Below are 21,457 nucleotides of genomic sequence, written 5' to 3'. Positions count from 1 at the left end.
CATAATCCTTCTTCCCTCCACCCTTGCCTCTCTGTCTCTTTAGAGAATGGAGTACAGGTTACGATGCCAATTCTATTCCCAGCTTTGAGCAGTCTGGGAGGAAGCATGGAACAAGATGTGGCCTGGAAATAGAGTAGAAGGGACCGAGGGCAAACTACATCTCCATCGCAAACAGCCCTAGGACCCTGAGCAACTTATCCAACAGGGTCCAACTTATCTCTCAGCCTTGGTTTACGCAGCTGTGTGATGGGTATAAGCATCTCCGGGACAGGACAGACAGTAAGCATTAAATGAGAAGATGTATGAGGTTTCAAGCTATTATATTTATATTTTATAAAAATATAAAGCTTAGTTTTCCATTTCCAGGTATCACCTGTATTTATACTCTGACACTTAAGTCAGGGCAGTTGGTCGACCTGATGAACACTTCTCTGCAATCCTGGCCGGTCTTAAGATGTGCCAGGGAACAAAACTCCATGACTGAACCTCTCTGCGTTGTCTGGACTAACAGATCGTCAGCTCGAGTTATGTCTGCAAATGCACACACAGAAAGCTGCTGTCCTCATGAATATCAGCCGATCAGCAAGCATTTATGGAGAACTTGTCATTTTGCCTCAGTGTTTTAAGAAGATTTTTCTGGAAGCAGAAATAAGATAGCTGGGGAAGGGGACGCAGCCAAAGGCAGTGCAGTTCACTCTGTAATGAAATATTGCTGTTTCTTGCTCTTGAGAGGAAATATAGAAGCCAAGGACTATTAGAGTGGCTGTTGGCTTTTTAATTGATAAAACAGAAATCAGGGTTCCATTTGGGGAGCAAAGGAACTTAATAGGAACTGTTCATGGCAGCCATGCTTTACCACACAGATTGTGCCTATGATAAAAAAAAAATTAAAATTAAAATTAAAAAAAGCCCAGTTGTGCCTGCTGTGTACCCATACCTCTGGCTGGGTACTTCCTGTTTGCCAATCTGACGGGATCACCTGCTTTCCCAGAAATCACCCTACATTTCAACCCCTTATCTTCTATCCTAGAATGTAGGGCTGACTCCCTGAGCTTGCGACACATCACCCTTCCCTCTTCCTACCCCCCAAGTCTTACCTAGTCTACGCTGTCCCCAGAATCTCGCTCCTTTGTTCTCTTCTCAAAGCACTACCATACACTTGTCTATTATGGTTCTACGCTTTCTCAGCTCACATTCTGAGTGCTGAAACGCATCAGAAAAGCAAAAGGAGCTATTCCCTAGGACTTGATTTTACAAAAATGGATTTTATAAAAACAAGAAGTGAACAGGAGTGGTATTTGCTCACCTTGGAAGTTACTCTAATTATAGACAGTTGGGTGTTATGGGCAACCTTGTTGGGTGACATGAGGGTTGCATCAGACAGGATGTCTCATTTCCCACTTCCCCTGTTAGTGCCCTATGCATTCCCTAATCAGCATTTTAAAATTACAACCTGATTGCTGAACAAATAGGAAGTCTCCCCATTAGCTGAATTGTGGCCTGCAATTTTGTATATTACCAAGGATACGTGATTCCCAAGCTCAGCTTTATTCTTCTAGATTTTGCTGACTTACTGTTTCTCCAGAAATAAGGACATTTTGTTTGACAAAAGATAGACATTTAGGAAATTTCAGCTGCAAGAAAGGCAAAAAGCTGAACTCTTGTTTTTCTTGCGGCAAAGTGGTGTATTCCCCTCTTCCCCCAGATTATCCTCTGCTTCTGTTACGTAGTGTTGAAATTTCTGTTCAAAGAATGTGGAAGGATTAGAATGCCAGAGACCCAGGGTTTAAATCAGTCGGTTACGCGTCCGACTCTTTTTCTGCTCTGGTCACGATCTCACAGTTTGTGAGATCGAGCCCTGAGTGCAGCTCTGTGCTGACAGTGCAACTAGGCTCCGTGGGATTTTCTCTTTCTCCCTCTCATTCTCTCTCTGCCCCTCCCCAGCTCGCACACACGGCATCCTTTCTCTCTCCCTCAAAATAAATAAACCTAAAAAGAAATAAATCAGGAGTTTCCTCTCCCACAAAACCTAGAACCAGAACTTAGAAAAAGAAAAATCAGCTTGATACTAAAGAAATCCAACACCTTCAAATCTATTTGCACCCTCTTCTTTAAATGTTTATGCCAGTACACTTCTGGGAATTATGCCTCAAGCAGAGGTCACACACTGGACCTCCACAAACCACATCCAGCCAGCTAGTATATTTAATTTGGCCTTCACAGTGTTTTTTAAAAATAAGAATTGGTCGGGGCACCTAGGTGGCTTAGTCGGTTAAGCGTCCGACTTTCGCTCAGGCCATGATCTTGCGGTTCGTGGGTTCGAGCCCCGCGTCGGGCTCTGTACTGACTGCCAGCTCAGAGCCTGGAGCCTGTTTCAGAGTCTGTGTCTCCCTCTCTCTCTGACCCTCCCCTGCTCATGCTGTCTCTCACTCTCCTAGAAATAAAATAAAAATATTTTTAAAAAAATAAGAATTGGTCATCAACCTTTTAAGTTTTTACATAAAAATATAAGTTTATATAAAATAGTTATTTTAAATTTATTTATATAAAAATACAGATTTCTGTATCGTCTTGGGAAAAATAAAACCAGAAGAGGCAGCCCTGGAATGTTATTTCCACATGGGTAGTGGTGGATGGTGGACCATTACCTCAGCAGGAAACATACAAGAGGGATCATTCACAGGAAGGGCGGGGCTGGAAAGATGACCAATGTTCTCCCATACTTGCATCTCTAGGCTTGAACTGTGTTTCCAATGAGCATTCAGTTCTACTACCTCACTTCCTAAATACCTGCCCAAACGTCTGGTTCCTGAAAGCAGAACCACAGGCTTCCACTCTCCTAACCGCGATCCTACCCAGGAATCAGCTTTGACTCTTCCCTCTTCTTCCCTGCCACACCACGCCTCCCCCATCAGCTACCATCTGTGGTTTATTCTCCCCAAACTTCACTGGGCAAGAAGATAGCCACCAGCCACATGAGCGCTTAAAATGTGGCTAGCGTAAATTGAGATATGCCCTAAGTGAAAAAAATACATTGGACTTCAAACACTTACACGAAAAAAGCAATAATTTAAACTAGCTGATTAATACTTTTACATTGACGACCCATTAAAATGAGGTTTTTGACATATCATGTTAAATATATTATTAAAATTAATTTACTTCTCTCTTTTTATGTTTTTAAATGCGGCTTCTAGAAAATTTTAAATTCCATATGGGGTTCACATCTGTGGCGGACATTATCTTTCTTTCTTTCTTTGACTCATTCCCTTTCTATTGGACAACATTGCCTCAAAATAGCTCTTCATGTGACATCTTAGTGGCGCTAATTATAGCCACAATAGCAATCATCTTACAATATAGGAGTACAAGTCAACAGCTATGAACCTTCAATTAACACAGTGTTATCCGTCAAGTATATTTCAATGGAGAAAATTTTTCTCTTGGGTTTGTCTTAAACTTTCTAGCTTTGCATCTCACGTCCCAGCACTCCTAGAATTTCACACTAGCCCAGGCTTTTTCCCCTTCTAATCTGTTCTGCACACCCTGGCCAAGTTTATCTGCCTAAAACACGGCTTTTATCACGAAACACTCCTACTCAAAAACTAACTCCAGCTCCCAACTCTAGCCTATAAAGCCCAAACTATTGAGAATAACAACTTCCACTTTAAAAACCTTATTCTGCACTTTATTGAATTTTCCAAAGAACGTAGCACCTAGCCTACCAGACTCCTGGTTTTCTAAATGCCTGAGCTGGGAGTGGTGAGGAGAAGCACTTTTGATCTCAGAGATTACAAAGATGATGCAGTTAAAGCACCCAGACAGTAGCTCTTTTCACTTTGGATGGTTTCTACAACACCTCACGATCAACTAAAGAGCATCCGTGGATCTATGAGCTAAACTATTTTAACATCAGTTGAGAGAAAGAATAATAGCGTTAACTGAGAAAACTTTTATATTTGCATTTCGGAAAACCCTGACCGGATATGCAATCAGAAAAGCTTAAGTGAAATAATGTTCTTCACTCATCCATTGTAGGTCCTAGCTCCCAAAATACACGTGTGTGCACGTACACACACACACACACACACACGCACACACGTATATAGCTTTGCCACAAAATAAATTTTAATAATGCCAATCTGAAATACTGTGGTATAACAATTAAAAATGCCATCTCACCTCGACTCGAAAAGCATGAATTAAAAATTCATCAGGAATTATATAAATCCAAAGCCAGCAGAGCTACTGATTTACGAAGCGTGTTGGGTATTCTACATGGTAACATGAAGTTAGCTTGGGAAGAGAGACTCCTGTCAGCATTTATCTCAAATATGTGAGTTTTGAATTGTGCGATCTTCAAGACCTCATCCCTTTCATGAAGCATACCATTTTATATATATTTTCTTCCTTTTTTTCAGTTATAGATCAGATAGGTTTTGCCAAATTCGCTAGCAGAATTGTTTGGTGCACGAGGCTTGAAATCAGACAATTCCACATTCTACCATTTATTGGGTTACTTTAGACAGATTACTTAATTGTTCAGTTGCCCCTTTTAAAAACTGAGCATAAAGTATATTTTCTTGTTTTATACGAATTCTAAGAGATAATATACACGGTTAGCACAGTGCTTGGCATGTAGAAAGAGTTCTCAACAGCAGGGCAACTGTGAAGGTAACATCAGATCCGTCTGGCCTTTCTCAAAGCAGTTTGAAGACTCTGTAAAGGGTGGGGCTTTGGCGTCTCACGCTCTCTACTAACCTCTATAAGTTTAATAGACGGAGACACGTGACAGGGCTTCGGGTGGGGTGGGACGGAGCGCGTCCGCTCGCCCGCTGAGCCGCAGCCCCATCGCAGATGCCTGAAGGTGGCCACCAGGTCGGGCCTGAGCATTCGTTCCTCCTGGCTTCCGCTTCGCAGCCTCTGGCAATGAAAACACCACCACGTGGCCTGCAGCCTTGCGTCACGCTCCTTCGCCCAATGGAGAGCCGCGGCGCTGGAGCAGGGGGCGGGTCGCCACCAGGGCGGTTCCGCCCACGCCTGTCGCTCATTGGCCAAGGGGTCGGCGCGGCGTGGACTCATAGCCAATGGCGACCGGGGATGGGGGCCCCATCCCCTCAGCCGCAGGGTTTGGCTGGGACGCGCTGGAGGATCAGGGTCGGGCGTGGGGGGCGGAGCGAAGCAGGGGCGGGGCGGGGCGAAGCGGGGCGGGGCGGGGCGGGGCCAGGAGCGGAGGTGGGGCCGGCGACCCGGCCCGCGGAGCCGGCGCCAGCGGGCTGCTGAGGTGGCTGTCGCCGGCTCGGAGCTGCGGCTTCCCCGGGTCGAGCCCCCGATGGAGGCCGAGGCCGCGGATGGCCCCCCGGGCGGGGTCGAGGCGGCGCTCAGCTGCTTCTCTTTCAACCAGGACTGCACGTAAGCCGCGGCGCCTGCCCTGCGGAGAATTGGGGGGAAAAGTCGCGAGCAAGGGTCTTGTCCTGTCGCCCACTTGTAGCGGAGTGGCTCGGGCCTGCGCCCCCAGAGGGCCTCGGCGGCGCTGCAGGGGCGGCTCCGGGCCCTCGGGGTCTGGGTGGGCGCCCCCTCCCCCGGCGGGGCTTCGAGCGCCCCCACCCCCGCTGTGGGCTGAGGGCCAGGAGCGGCCGGCCCAGCACCAAGGGAGGGAGTTCGCGGGCGCAGTGGGGCTGAAGAAGGCTACGCATCGGGTGGGGGCAGAGGTTGGTGCCCCGAGTGGGGGGTCTCGGAAGAAGGGGCAGAGGCCAAAACAAAGGAGATGGGCGGGGAGGGGGAAGCTGCGAGTTGACCCTAGGGGAGGTTGTTGGGGCCCAGGAAGATGGGAGGACAGGAAAAACTTTCCCATTTGTCCTTGAGCATCTCAACGTGGCATCTGGGCAGGGCCTGGGACAAAGAGGCAGCCTATCCGCGCGGCCAGGCCAGCCCCCGTCCCAGCCCAGCTCGGGACAACTCGCCTTTCCACCCCTCTCGCGGTTTGCACACAGCCCCCTGGGCGAAGCAGAATCCCCTTCCCCGAGTCCAGGAGCCCTTTCCCGGGGCCCGGGCCGCCTTCTCGGAGAAGCCCGAGCTCCACCCTGTTGCTTTTTGAGTGCACTTGTAATGTTTCACTTCGATGTGCGCACTTCGACTTTGGCCAGTTAGTTGCTGAACTGCATTTCAGACCTCTCAAAGATTGAGTCCTTTAGAAGCGGAACGCCTTACTTCCTTACCTCCTTCCATGGAATTGTTAGACACCAGTCCTGGGGACCATATGGAATAATCTCTTAGGAATGTGCACCCCGAGCATCAAGCAGGGATGACCACTTTCCAGTTTCCCACTTCCTGCTGTACCAGTTTCTGTCGCGTTCCTTGTTTGAAATGAGCTTCAGGCTTGTGCTCGGGTTCCCTGTGACTGGGCTGTGCTAATATTGAACATTCAGTGGTGTAATTAAGGCCATCCTGTACCATAAGTAACTCTGGCTTCCATTCTCTTTGTTTCTGTTTAAAAACACCCTATACCAAACAATACGCCTTTGTTCGGAAAAAAAAAAAACTGTATGTGTAACCGGGTAATTGGGTAGCTGGACGGCTTGGTTTAGATGAGTGACTTTCAAGCTTTTTTTGACCACAATCCACAATAAGAAATACATGTTACAACATCCCCTGATACCCGCATGCAGAGACTGCCTCCCCAAAGTGATTCATTAAATAGTGTTTACTCTTTCTATATGTGATATGTTCTTTTAAAGCTGTTTGTGACTCATGAACTGCTTTTAAGATCTACTCATGGGTTGAGACCCGCAGTTTACAAAAATGATGGTGTAGATAAAATTCTGACATTTTGTAAGAAGCATTTTGCAAGAGAGGATGGCTGTTGAAATGCCAGAGTGTTTTCCTTCCCAACTGCACAAGGGACGAGGAAGGGAGTCAGTGTGGTAGTTCGTAGTAAATATTTGTTCTAAATTCTGCTTTATTAGATTTTCTTCAAGTGAGGTTAGTTTTTACTCTAGTTGAATCCCCGCTTTCTATAGCACTTGGGTAAGAATGTTATTTTCAAAGCTCCTGGGTGCTTGGAAAGTTAATTTCCTTCGTCTCTACTGTCCGTTTTGTTTTCTTGGATGAAGGCTTTGCTGGACAGCTCTGTCTCACCTATAAATAAAAGTTTTTGTCAGAGTCAGTTGCTTTGAGTCACGGAATATGACATTGGATTTTAAAATAAGTCAAGCCCCTTGCGAATGCATTTAGGAGTATCAATGTGTCTTTTTCGGTAAGTGCAGACTGAGTTTGGAATCCAGTAGGACAACTAACTAAACTTTATGAGCCTTCTTCCATCATACTTCATACCTGGCACTGTGCTAGAAATTTTTTTTTAATGTTTTATTTATTTCTGAGAGAGAGCGGCTTGAGCAGGGGAGGGTCAGAGAGAGAGAGGGAGATATAGAATCTGAAGCAGGCTCCAGGCTCTGAGCCAGCTGTCAGCACAGAGCCCAACGCGGGGCTTGAACCCACGAACCGTGAGATCATGACCTGAGCCGAAGTCAGACACTTAGCCAACTGAGCCACCCAGGTGCCCCCTGTGCTAGGCATTTTGATCGGCAGTACATAAATGTCCCAAGCCCTATACCTGTGAGGGTGAGGAGATTTTTTTTTTTTCCTGCAGGAAGACCTTATGGAAATAAGGTTTTAGTTTGAATTCCTTGATTCAGCCTCCTTTGTGACCACTGCTGAATCCTGTAAAACGTAGTAAGAATCACACCGCTATTTTCTCATGTATAAAATTCGTCTAGGAGCAGGGCTTATGTTTGAAAATTATTTATTTTTATTTTTTAAAGACTTTCTTTTTGAGCAATCTCTACATTCAACCCGGGGCTAGCAGTTATGATCCCAAGATCAAGGGTCACACGCTCTACTGACTGAGCCAGCCAGACATCCCTGAAAATTATTTTAAATTGCCAGATCTTTCGGTTAATAGTACCAGACTCTCATTACATTTTTCCCTTACTTACAAGCTTTAGAAACCTCAGTTGCCACTCAACATGTCTATATTGATATGAAAAAGTCCATGTGAAGAAAGTTTAAAGATAGTAATCACTGCAGAGTATATTAAAAAAAAAAATTTTTTTTTGAATCATAGAAATAAAAAGGAGGTTTTTAAAGGTCAGGTGCAATTACACATTCAGCATCATATTCATTTCAAGTATACAACCTATTGTCATTCGATGTATGTAGATGTTGGGAAATGATCGCCACAATAAACCTTTCTAACCATCTGTCAACCTACACAGTTAATGCAACATTACTCACTGTATTTCCTATGCTCTGCATTCATCCCCATGATGTATTTATTTTATAACTGGAAGTTTGTGTTTCCTGATCTCCTTCACCAATTTCGTACCCCTCCCCCCCAAAAAAAACTCCCTGTCATCTGGCAACCACCAGTCTATTCTCTGTAACTATGAGTGTGGGTTGTTTTGTTTTTCTTAGACTCCACATATAAGTGAAATCATGTGATATTTGCCTTTCTCTGACTCATTTCACTTAGCACAATACTCTCATCCATGTTGTTGCGAATGGCAAGATTTCGTCCTTTTTTATGGCTGAGAAGTGGAGTGTGTGTGTGTGCACACCCATGCCCATCCTCTGACAAGGTTGTTTCCAGACCTTGGCTGTCGTAAATAATGCAGCAATGAAGATACAGGAGTCTCTTCGAATTCGTGTTTTCATTTTTTCTTCAGAAGGATACCCAGAAGTAGAATTGCTGGATCATATGGTAGTTCTCTTTTTAATTTTTTGAGGAATCTTCATATCGTTTTCTGGCCTGGCTGCACCAGTTTGCATTCACACCAATAGTGCAGGAAGACTGCCTTTCCTCCACATCGTCCCTGACCCTTGTTATTTCTTATCTTCTTGATAACAGTCATTCTTACAGGTGTGAGGTGATAATCTCATTGTGGCTTGCATTTGCATCTCCCTGATGATTGGTGACCCTGAATGTCTTTTCAGACGTCTGTTGGGTATCTGCGTGTCTGCTTTAGAAAAATGTCACTTCATGGGGCGCCTGGGTGGCTTAGTGGGTTAAGCGTCCGACTTTCGCTTAGGTCATGATCTCGCGGTTCGTGGGTTCGAGCCCCGTGTCGGGCTCTGTGCTGACTGCCAGCTCAGAGCCTGGAGCCTGTTTCAGTCTGTGACTCCCTCTCTCTGACCCTCCCCTGCTCACACTGTCTCTCTCTCTCTCCTAGAAATAAATAAAAATATTAAAAAAAAAAAAAAAAAGAAAAATGTCAATTCAGAATCTTTTCAATTCTTAACCAGCTTTTTGTTATTGAGTCGTATGAATTATATATTTTATTTATACCTACAAAGTTAATGCAGTACTATCTACTGTATTATATATTTATATATTTTATTTCATATATTTACTTAATACATATATTTTTTATGTATTTATTGTATATATTTTATATATTTATATATTTGTTTTATATTTTATTTATTTAAAATTTATGTGTTTATTGTATATGTTTATATATTGTACATTACATATATATTTTTTACATATTTATTATATATGCTTATACAGATTTATATTATATGTATTTATATATAATACATATTTTCTTAATTTACATTATAATGTAATGTTACACTATATATTTTGGATGTTAGCCCCATATTGGATATATAATTTGTAAATATTTTCTTTCATTCAATAGGTTGGTTTTTTTTTCATTTTGTTGATGGTTTCCTTTGCTGTGTAGAAGCTTTTTAGTTGGACATAGTTCTGTTTGTTTGTTTTTGCTTTTGTTTCCCCTGCCTTTGGAGTCCGAGCCAAAAAACACTGCTAAGATCCATGTCAAGGAGCTTACTGCTTCTGTTTTCTTCTAGGAGTTTTATGGCTTCGGGTTTTTGCATTCAAGTCTTTAATCTATTTTGAGTTCAGACAGTAGCCCAGTTTCATTCTTTTGCCTGGAGCTGTATTCAGGTATCTGCGGGGCCTTTCCAGGTGATTGTCATCTTGAAGGCTGTTGCCCTGAGCCCCTCAGGTTAGGCACCCCCCCTCCCCCCGCAGGTGGGAAGACTGTGAGACCAAGCAACTACCTCATCCATTGAAAGTTGACTTCAGTCTTCTATCCCTGTGTCCCAGGGAAGAATAAACGTTTGGGTAGAAAAGAAACAATTCCAGGGAAAACCACATGACCTCCTCTTTTTTATTTTTAGGCCGATGAAACCAGAGCCTTGGCCACCAGGTTCGCCCCAGTAGGCTGTCTATGTTAGCATATGCTCCCCTGTGCAGAACGGATCTCACCTTTTCAAAAACTTGTTTCAAGTGAGGAAGCTGGGCTAATTTTGGGGTCCACTTAGGACTATTTTAAGGTCTCTTTCAGCTCTGACATCCCGTTCTGCCAGGGTCAAGGTGCTCAAGGTCGGAGCGCTGATTCCGAGTGTGCCCCGTGTGAGATTTTGCTCATCAGCAAGGTGTTGGGGGCAAAGTGGGAGGGAGCTGGATGGAGGTCCCAGCTGCTGAACAAAATAGACTCATTTGCTTTCGTCCTATGGCCCGGGAAACTGGGCTTGTGGTCTTTCTTTATCTGTTGGTCGAAAGTGAAAAATTAAGAAAACAAGATGTATTTAGCCCAAATCATTCCAGCTGTGTTTAGTTTTTGTTTTGTTGGTTGGTTATGTTACTAGCTTTGTGGAACATGGTATACAAGCAGCGTTTTCAACCCTGGCTGCACATTAGAATACTTGAACTAAAAAAAGTAAAAGAGAGAGAGAAAGAGAAGGAAGGGAAGAAGGAAGGAAGGAAAAGAAAGAAAAGAAAAAAGAAAAGAAATCCAATTAAAAACAAAGCTCAGTGTTGGAGGAGCAGCAAGAGACGATCATCGTTATTTTTTAAAAACTTCCCAAGTGAATTTAATGTACATCTGGGGATGAGAGCTACTGATATAAAGTATCTGAGGTGTTTTCATGGAAAATGATGAAAGGAACCATCCATTAAATTGTACCTACTAATGACTGTGATCTACTAAATACTGTGATCGCGTATTTATTTTTTAAGCAAAAAAAAAAAAAAAGCAAAGAAGAAATTTACCTCTTCGCAAAGTACCTCTCAGACAACCAGAAGACCTCTAATCAGGTTGGAGGGAGTGCCAAGATGACTATTCTTACGTGTTCCGTCTTTCCTACTTCTGCCCGGCTGGGAAAGCACATTCAGTGGGAGGTTTGACGTTACATTTGATGAGTTTCAGCTCTCTGAACCGTTTCACATCTGTGCGTGTGGCTGTCTTTGACCTTTTCCATTTTAACGTACCTACCCGTATGGCCAACGTGTGCCTCGCCATTTAGAAAGTGACCAAATAGGGGCGCCTGGATGGCTTAGTCGGTTAAGCGTCCGACTTTCGCTCAGGTCATGATCTCGCGGTTCGTGGGTTCGAGCCTCGCGTGGGCTCTTGATCTCGCGGTTCGTGGGTTCGAGCCTCGCGTGGGCTCTGTGCTGACTGCCAGCTCAGAGCCTGGAGCCTGTTTCAGTCTGTGACTCCCTCTCTCTCTGACCCTCCCCTGCTCACGCTGTCTCTCTGTCTCCTAGAAATAAATAAAACATTTAAAAAAAAAATGAAAAAAAAAAAAAAGAAAGTGACCAAATAATCGAAATAACCTGAGGACGTACGTTTGTCTGTCCGCTGTGAGACTAGGGAGAAAGGGAATGTCGATGTTGGGCAGAGGAGGGGCTGGAATACAGGAACCGCTGTCATTCTCACGTGTCATTATCTTCCCCAGATCCCTAGCGATTGGAACCAAAACTGGGTATAAGCTGTTTTCCTTGAGTTCCGTGGAGCAACTGGATCAAGTGCATGTAAGCAGTAAGTATGCGTGTGAGACCTCAGGGGCACCAGATCGTCCCTCTAGACTTTAATCTGCGGGGCTCCTGAGCCGTCTGCATTTTTCTCCCTTAACTGTCCGACTGAAGGAGTCAGTATTTTTCAGACTTAAATATAAATCATTGCCTCCACTTGGCTTAAAACACACACACACACACACACACACACACACACACACACGTAAGCACTTAGATTTCGCAATAGCTTAGGTAACATTTTCTTTTTATATTTAGAAATCCTTTGTTTGGAACCTTGTCCTTACACTTTTTCATACACTTTTATGCAGTCATCAGTTTTTTCATTGTCATATCAGAAGGTCACTTCTAATTTCTTTTTTTTTTTGGCCATTATATTGGTAACATTCATTCAGTCACAGAAGAGTTTCCTTTGTTTTAAGCAAGCAGTGCTATCCCATTTGCATAGTTCATATTGAAGATGAGGAAGTACTCCTAGTGAATATTACAACAAAAATTAGTTCTCTTATTATCTCAGGGTAAGTAGTAATTTATGTCATCAAAATGGTGAAGAATATGCAGTCGTTGGATTTCCTGGAAAGAAAGTGGTTTGGTAAATAAGCACATTGGGTCGCTGATGTATTTGCGGAGATGTTATTTTTATTATACCATTTTCGTGACTACTTCCCTCTGTATCTGTCCTATGTTGTTCCCTCTGGGACCCGCCTAAGCACAAGGAAGGCACGCATATGAAGAAGAATGTTCTCAGGAAAACACCAGGGTCTCTCCCTGTGGGAGCTCAGGAGGCTTACTTATTCGCCTTCTTCCCAAGCACAGAGGTCCTTCCCTGGCCATCACACAGATGTCCAGATTGTCCTCAACAGGAAAGGGATTCCAGACAGGACCAGGGAGGGAAGCCAGCAGGGGAGGGGGCACAGAGATGATTATGTTACTACCCCCACCCCCTGCCATGGCTGTACCCATCGTGCCTGTTGGCAGCAGGCACCAGAATTCTGGAAGCAGGGATTCCCCCAGAGTAGTCAACCCTTGGACACCTGTCATGGAGAAAAGGTGGGTTGAGATTGTCCACACATCCCAGGTATGTTTTCCAGAGCACCCAGTGATGCCCTGGAGATGATTCTGCCACACAGAGGGCACCCGGGGGAATCTCTGGAAGACCCGACTCTGCATTCTGATCACTGAGGTTTTCCTCAAGTCTTCGAAGGGGCTTTGGAACCGCTCCCTTGGGATACAGGCAGAGCTTCACTTTGGGGGAGAGGGGAAGAAAAATCACTGTAAATGTGTGCTAATGGAGAGCGCCCTGTCACCGAGACGCGGAGGCTACTGGCTGACTGGCATGAGCTGGGCTCGGTGCCAGGAGGCCCACATCTGTGTGACCTCAGGCTCCCTTCCCTCCCAGACGAAATCCCCGACGTCTACATCGTGGAGCGCCTCTTCTCCAGCAGCTTGGTCGTGGTGGTCAGTCACACGAAGCCCCGGCAGATGAACGTCTACCACTTCAAGAAAGGCACGGAGATCTGTAACTACAACTATTCCAGCAACATCTTGTCCATAAGGCTGAACCGGCAGGTGAGTTGGGGGGCGCGGCAAGGCTTCTAATTGGCACCCAAGGAAAAGATGAGTATCTTTAAAGAGGAAGGTTTCTGAAAACAAACATCAGATGCGAAAAGGGACTTTAATACTCAGGCCTGGTATTATGGGGACGTGTCGAGCTATTCCAGGCATCTGTTTCAGTGATGTGTCCTGCCTGGTTCTCCCACCTCATGTTCTTTCTCGAACGTCGGCCACTGGCAGAGCAAACCCTTTTCCCCTGGACGCGGGCTGGGTGGAAGTCTGGCTCCGACGCTGTCCTGTGAGCTACTGCAGGGGTACTGACCCCAGAAGAGCATCTCTCTCTGGTTTGGTTGGGCCCTGGACGGCCCTGGACAGTGGCATCCGTTGCAGACTGCCAGTAATGCATCTCAGAATGAACCCCCTGAGGATGAATGTGGCCCCCCTGGGTTAGCTCTGAAGGCAGTGGTAAAACTGGCCCTTCTCTTGCTCTCTCCTTGGGCGGCTTTCCCCGCGTACCAGGTGCCCAGCCTCATCCTCACACCTTTTTTCTCCCAGCTCACCCTTCTAGATCATCCGCATAGTTCTTTCCTTGTCCAAGGAAGTGTTATTCTTAATCTCAGATGTACCATACGTTCTCTTTAAAAATCAAAGTTCTTGTTAAATAAGTATTTATGGGTACTACTGGAGTTTCTCTTAAATTATTAGATTTTAGGGGCACCTGAGTGGCTCAGTCAGTTAAGTGTCCAATTCTTGGTTTCGGCTCAGGTCATGATCTCACGGTTCGTGGGAACTGACAATACACACTCCTGTTTAGGATTTCTCTCTCTCTCCCTCTGCTCCTCTGCCCTCCCCAGCTCACATTCTCTCTCTCTCTCTCAAAATAAATAAACGTTGTTCAAAAAATTATTAGATTTTTCAATCCTATAAGGGCCAGGACTGTATCTGTTTTGTTCATGACTATAGACCTGGTAGAAAAGACGGTGCCTGGTAGAAAAAAATGCTCAGCCAGTACCTGTTTCCTAAGTGCCTATTAAATAAATAAACAAACAGACTCTGTACGCGACCGTGCGGACCTTTCTACTCAATTAAATATTCCCAGGGTGGTGGAGGCCCCTGCATTCGTCAAGAACATTGTTTTCTTCCTTTTACCTAAACTATTATATGCTAATAGTTTCTTTTAACAAATGAAACAAAGTGCTTTCTTCTGTTTATGAGAAGGAAGAGATTATTTCTTTGAGCTGGTCCACTCTGACTGAATACCCACTTAAGTCTATATAAAGCGGTGTGGTAGGGATGAGCCTGAGAAGTCGGATGTGGGGATATTTAAGTGAGGAGGGGCAGGAGTAAAGAAGGAATTAAATGTGGCTCTTGGCCAGAGAGGGCAAGGTTCGAGTTTGAGAGTTTTCAACTTGAAGGCTTTTAAGCCCAATTCTTGGCTCAGGGACCCTCTCTGGAATCTGTTGGTAGTACGTTAAATTTCATTGCAAAGCCTTTTATCTTTGTATGCAGTACTAGCTAGTGTATGAAAATTAAATCTCCTTTTTTGGCACCCGATTGTCTTTTTAAGATTGTTTAGGCAAAAGTCCTCTAAAGATCACTGCCCTCTAATAGTATGTAAGTATTTACTTCTAGAATTTCTCCCTTACTTTTTTTTAAATTTGTTTAAATGTTTTATTTATTTCCGAGAGAGAGAGAGAGACAGCATGAGCAGGAGAGGGTCAGGGAGAGAAGGAGATACAGAATCGGAAGCAGGCTCCAGGCTCTGAGCTGTCAGCACAGAGCCTGACGTGGGGCTTGAACCCACGAAGCGCGGAATCATGACCTGGGCGGAAGTCAGACGCTTAACCAACTGAGCCCCCCAGGCACCCCTAGAGATAATTTTTAAATCACTAATAGGAGCTATGACTTCTAAAACCTAAAAGAGTCAATGAGAACCAAATGACCAGGAATGAGCAGGGCTGAAGTCCCGCCCAGGATTCTCCTGGGACTGAACACTGGTTGCAGTTTCCAGGGCCACGTTCACCCCGGAAGCACACTTGCACATGAACTTGGGACATGGTGCCTCCTTTTCCCCCCTCACTATTATCTCTGTTTCCCTCCCATTTAATTCTTATCTGTGGCCAGCAGGGGTCACCTGAAACTGGCCAAGGGCACCCCAGAGCACCTGTTGCCGTGAGAGCCGGTGGGAAAGATGCAGACGGGTGGGGTGAGCTGGACGTAGGGGCTTTGCTACATGAGGCACATGTTGAGGACCCACTGCCCTGGGGACTGGGTGTGGGGGTACAGGAGGCTCTCGGACACCTAAGAACAGGCGCCTAGAGTATTGTCATCCAAGCCATAGTAAGTGCTGGCAAAAGGCGATGTGATCGGGTCAATCAGGGAATGTATATTTCAGAGAAACGCTAATGTTTGCATCAATTTTGAGACTCTGTTAGAATTATTTTTCCACCCCTCAGCACCCAGACCTCTGTGTGGCCACAGAGCCTTTATTAAAATTGAGGAAGGTGTTTACGTTTTATTTTTCTGCCTGGTAAAGGTGATGGTCTTCATTTTTCTGAGCTGTGAGAAGTTCTACTAGGAAAACAGCAGGATGAGCTTTTTCCTCGGAGGAGAATCTATCAGGGTTTATTGGCTTTTTTTGTAGTATTTTTGGGTGCCTTGGTCTCCAAGTGTTGTCTTTTGGGATAAAAGGATCTGGCCTGAGAACTGTGGTTCTCAAACTTAGGTGCATCAGAATCACCTGGGGTACTTGTTTGGAACCTCCCAAACCGGAATTTCCAGGGATGGGCCAGGCCTTGCCCCCCGGAGGCCTTGTCAGAGAACCACTAGCTTAGAGGAAGGCGAGTCGGACGCGCGCAGGGGTGAGGAAGGCGAGTCGGACGCGCGCAGGGGTGAGGAAGGCGAGTCGGACGCTCGCAGGGGTGAGGAAGGCGAGTCGGACGCGTGCAGGGGTGAGGAAGGCGAGTCGGATGAGTGCAGGGGTGGTGGGCAGCTGCTCAGAGTGAGGAAGGAGCCACCCAACCAAACCTTCCTTCCCAACAGCCTCCAGCTGGCACCAAACACCTGCACTCATACTGAGCTATGCATTCTGTTCCTTTACGCACCCAGCATCAACCTGGTACGCGGCCTGTTTCCACTCGGTAGAGAGCATGGCCGTCGGGAGGAAGCTCTATGTCTGGCAAGCTTCATTTGAAAAGAGAAGGGTCTCCCTGCACTGGGGAGGGGGGCTAGGGAAAGGAGCCGAGCACAGGGCGGGGGGCACCTGTGACGGGAGGTGCACACAAGGACGGGAAGGCTTTCCCGTTCCCTTTACCAGGGCTGCAGAGAGTATGCTCAAGAGGGTCTGGAGGAGAGGTGAGCGGAACGAAGGTCGAACTGGCAGTTCTTCGGAGGGGGAGCACCTATGATTAGCAATACAGAGGGAGCAAGGAAACCCACATCTGTATGAGAGGGAGATTTCGTTACAAACCCTCAAAGGGAGCCTCTCTGGCAGGAATGGGAACCAAAAAGATTACCCAGAATTGTCCTAAATGGCAAAGGGGGTCTGATCAGGAAGTGTTCAGGAATCCCTGTTTTAAAGAGAGGGGAAATTACCCCCCCAATCTCAATCTCTAAATGAAAAATTTTAAGATCTTGTATATTATGCTTCTGCTCAGGTGGATTGTGTGTGTGTGCACGCATGTGTGCACACGCACATATGCATACATGATCATAATCTTCGGATCGATACTCAAAATTCCGCCTCCTTTACAAGGCATCTGGGTGGCTCAGTCCATTAAGCGTGCGACCCTTGATTCAGGCTCAGGTCATGATCTTGTGGGTCATGAGGTCGAGCCCCAGATCGGGCTCTGGCACAGAGCCTGCTTGAGATTCTCCATCTCCATCTCTCTCTGCCCCTCCTGCTCTCTCTCTCTCTGCAAAATAAGTCAATAAACATTTAAAAAAAATTCTACCTCCTTTAGGCTTAGAGTCAAGTCAGGGCTCACATGAGAGGTGAGTATTTTCAGTTTAGTTGGCATCTTTCCGAGGGCCTGGCCCCATGGACTGATGAGTGTGTGTGCTTGCAGCGGCTGCTGGTGTGCTTGGAGGAAGCCATCTACATCCACAACATCAAAGACATGAAGCTGTTGAAGACCATCCTGGATATTCCCGCAAACCCAACAGGTGAGCTCGAGAATCGGGGACATGCACCCCCCAGATGTCATATACAGCTGTGCCTTCACAGGCTGGATTCCCTCCTCCGCTGAAAGCCTGACTCAGTATTTGTGGGATCTGACCCCCGGTGGGGTTTACCTGGGCGCTTTGTGTTCGTGGGGGCAGGTTCCAATTACATTAGGCCGTGCGTCCCCCAGGACAGCTCTGTGGCCACCACTGTGGCCTGCGAGGAACCCCATCCCACTGGGACCCTGTCTTGGCAAACGTGTCCAGGCATTTAAGGCAGGCGCATAGGAGATTTCATGCATCTGGTATTTAAAGGTGTTTACCCCTAATTATTTTCTGTGGTTGTTCAGTACAGAGCAGTAATAATTAGAAGCAGGTTTTGACTTGGTGTGTCTGCTTGAGTAGGAGAAAGGCTGTGAGGAATGTGTTTTGTGATGTGACAGTGAAATCTCTCTACTTGGGTGATATGCTAGGATATTGGTTTTTAGCCGAACTCTTTGGATATAATCTGTTTAGTTAAGTTCCTCATGTAAGAATGGGAATTGATTGGTCTTGTTAGATTGAAAGAGCAGATGACATGCATGAGTCCACTAAGCTAGAAGTAAATGAGAGGGGCGCCTGGGTGGCTCAGTCTGTTAGGCATCCAGCTTCGGCTCAGGTCATGATCTCGTGGTTTGTGAGTTCGAGCCCCGTGCCAGGCTCTCTGCTGTCAGTGCAGAGCCTGCTTCGGATCCTCTGTCTCCCTTTCTCTCTGCCCCTCCCCTACTCATGCTGGTGCTCTACCTTTCTCTCAAAAATAAACCAACATTGGAAAAAAAGAGTAGATGAGAAAGAAGTCCATTGTGCAGGAGACTAGAGGGGTTATCACACTAGAACAATTTGTGTGTTCTGTGATTCAGGTTCATATTTGTAAGTTATATTCTAGCTTATCAGTAAGTGACCACTACAGTTTACCGTAGTTTCCTAATTCTTTGGCTTTCACTGAATTTCAAGGTCAGTATGGCCCAACCCAAGTCACTAGGATCTTTGGGCCTCTGTTTGTTTGTTTGTTTATCTGTAAAATGGGATAGTAATACCCGACTCGCAGGATCAGCTGAGAATTACAAGAGGTCGTGTTTGTGAAAGCAACCCGCCCACAGCCTGCCGTGCAGTAAAATTTCCTATGCCTCCTTTCCTCCCCTCTTCCCAGTTATACAGATGGACCTTTGCTGCCAACTTCAGTGCTTTATAATTTCAGCTGTGAAAAAATAGATTTTATAAGATCAGAGCGGGGTGACTCCGATGGTTGAGTCGACTCTTGCTCAGGTCATGATCGCACGGTTCATGAGATCAAGTCCCACATCGGGCTCTGCACTGGTTTGGGAATTCTGTCTCCCTCTCTCTCTGCCCCTCCCCCACTTGCTCTCTATCTCTCTCAAAATAAATAAAAATGAACTTTAAAAATAAATGCTCAAAGCCATGGAGGCCGCTCTAAGATTCTGTGAGATGACTTTAAAGCATATTTCGTAAAACAGAGGATGGTAAGTGAAGGAGCTACGGGCCATCAGTGTTTTGTTCTAGGAATGTGAGGTTGAACTGATCTGGAAAACGTACGTATTGACGACGCACCGTGTGCCTCGTGCCGCGGTAGGCCCTGTTAGGCGCAGATATGGCACGCACCCAGCGGGGACCCCAGATGTAGCCACACCAGTCCCCCGAGACCGTGTGCTGGGTGACACAGTACAAGACAGGGGCCAGGACCCACCTTGCGGGGCCAGGACCCAGCGTGGGACTGTGCCATCGGACAATTTAAAGAAGGATGTGCTCTTCCAATAGGACAGGGGAGGCGCTGCCGAATCCAAGCAGAACTCATGGCTGGGGTGGGGGAGGGGTTGACCTGAACTTGACCTTGACAGATTTGTGCCAGGGACCACCCAGGCGGCCAGGAAGCTAGAAGCGGCCTCCGTTCTCCATTTCTCTGGGAGGAGCGGGGTCGACATAGGCAGCGCCCTCCCCAGCCTGGGGCCTGCGTGTCAGCAGCGGTCAGTTTCACGTGCTTGTGCTGCGCACGCTCAGCCCGCCTGCAGGACGCCACCTGCTCTTCCCGTGAAAGCGCTTTCTCCCCATCTACTCCTAATTTTTAGCAAATGTAGCTGTTTTCCTTAGCTCAGAAAAGTCCTTGGTTGCCTCACTTTTTGCAGTTTAAACAAGGAGGAAGGAAGGTTGGAAAGGGTGGGCCCTCTGTGCTTTCTGTTAGAGAGAACGGGTATTATATGCAAAGGAATAATTTCATCTCAAGAAAAATTAGAAACAGTGGGAAGTGGGTTGTTTTTTTCTTGTCCCAGATAAACATTATGAATGGATTCAAGGGCAGAGTTAGCATTTCCTTCTGAAAGAAGGCGGGGTGGGTCGAAAGACCAAAATAGGTCTTATGACACTTTTGATGTTCTTTGGAGAGATAGCCCAAGACTTCCAAATGCTGAAATTTGTAATTAGCATCTCAGCTTCCACTGAGCTCCCTTTGTGCTCCAGTAAAACGGGAGATGATAATGTTTACCCCCCGCAGAGTTATTTTGGGGGGGATTATCTGAGGGCACGGAGGAGTGAGAGCAAAGGCAGTTCTCTCCCGGTCATGGGTCGTGGGGGAGGCCGGCTAGGCTCACCCACTAGCCCAGCCCCTGCCCAGAGGACAGCCTGACATGGTCAAAGTTGTTGCGTTTGCAGTGACAGGCCCAGTTCTTTGCTTGAGAACAGTCAGCAGACTCTGAGCTGTCCATCCCACGAATATAAAATACTCAGAGACCGGGAATCTCCTTGATTCTCATTCCCTCATTTATATTTTCTAAATGAAACTGTGAGACAGAAACTCTGGCTCTTGATTTGATAAATCCTTAATGGGTACACAAGGGAGACAGAGCCCCCCGTCCTATTGACTGGAGCACACAGATTCTGGGCATATTGTAACCTAGAGAACTCCAAATAAATGATGTACACACAGCTCTACCATGGCCTCCACTCAGTATTCAGTGCAGCTGGAAATTTCCTTCCTTTTTGTCTGTGTCTGTGTCACGGCCACTCCTGTTGTGTCAAAGATTGAAGGCTGTTTCCTTAAAGGGTTTGGCCAGACAGGGCTCAAAGTTAATTTCCTGCCAGCACAGCTGTCTGTGCACCAAGCAGTGAGGGTGGAGATCTCCATCCAAGTACTGCCAACTGCAGATCGCAGTGACCTTCCTCGAGTACTGAGAGAGCAGTCTGTACCACACAGCAGCGCGTGTAATAGAACAAAGCAGTGGCGTATCCCCCAGCGGGTGCTCTTCTGAAAAGGGTAACCTAGACGAGGTAAATGGCTCTCCGTTCGCAGTTGCCCAGAACTCTGGTGAATACAGAGATTTCTTCCTATTTTTTGAAAATTGGAAAACATAGTCTGAGATCTTCATCGACCCAGAGGGAACTGCCTGGTATAAATCACTGTTAACTTGCACTATAAATACCCAGGTGAGGGTGATTTAGAATCCTAGGACTTCCTTCCAAGTCCAGCCGACGACCTTATTGGTTCTTGTACTGATAACAGGGCCCTTTTTTCCAGGCACAGAAGAATCACAGCCAAGCAATTTCAGGGAAGTGATTTATGAGAATGTGTCTCCATTCTAAAATAAATCCAACGGCCACACCAACACCTAATTCCTATATAGACAAAAGACTAGAAGAAAATATGCTCAAATATGGAGACTAATGCAAAGACTCTGGGTTTTAGAAGAATGAGTGATTTTTTTCCCTTGCTTTATATTTTCTGGACTCTGCAAATTTTTTTTATACTATGACATTTCTGTTATAAAATGCTATCGGGGACAAAGCTTATCTCCTCCCTCAAGAAGCTTTATGTGACATCTGTGATGAAAACAAGACAGGTAGAATAGTAAT

General features: G+C 46.0%; 1 protein-coding gene across 1 annotated transcript in view; it reads left to right on the top strand.

The window, feature by feature from the left end:
• The first annotated feature begins 5,243 nt into the window (after positions 1 to 5,243).
• Positions 5,244 to 21,457, top strand: part of WIPI1 (WD repeat domain, phosphoinositide interacting 1) — a 34,255-nt gene continuing 18,041 nt past the window's right edge. The window contains exons 1-4 of the mRNA XM_039229785.1: positions 5,244 to 5,412; positions 11,767 to 11,849; positions 13,242 to 13,411; positions 17,464 to 17,560. Of these exons, the coding sequence (XP_039085716.1) occupies positions 5,333 to 5,412; positions 11,767 to 11,849; positions 13,242 to 13,411; positions 17,464 to 17,560 (430 nt within the window). The 5' untranslated portion in view covers positions 5,244 to 5,332. The remainder of the gene's footprint in view (positions 5,413 to 11,766; positions 11,850 to 13,241; positions 13,412 to 17,463; positions 17,561 to 21,457) is intronic.

This window comes from Hyaena hyaena, unplaced genomic scaffold (genome assembly GCF_003009895.1).
Source record: "Hyaena hyaena isolate Hyena2069 unplaced genomic scaffold, ASM300989v1 scaffold_39, whole genome shotgun sequence".
NCBI lineage: Eukaryota > Metazoa > Chordata > Mammalia > Carnivora > Hyaenidae > Hyaena > Hyaena hyaena.
This window is presented reverse-complemented; position numbering and strand designations above follow the sequence as displayed.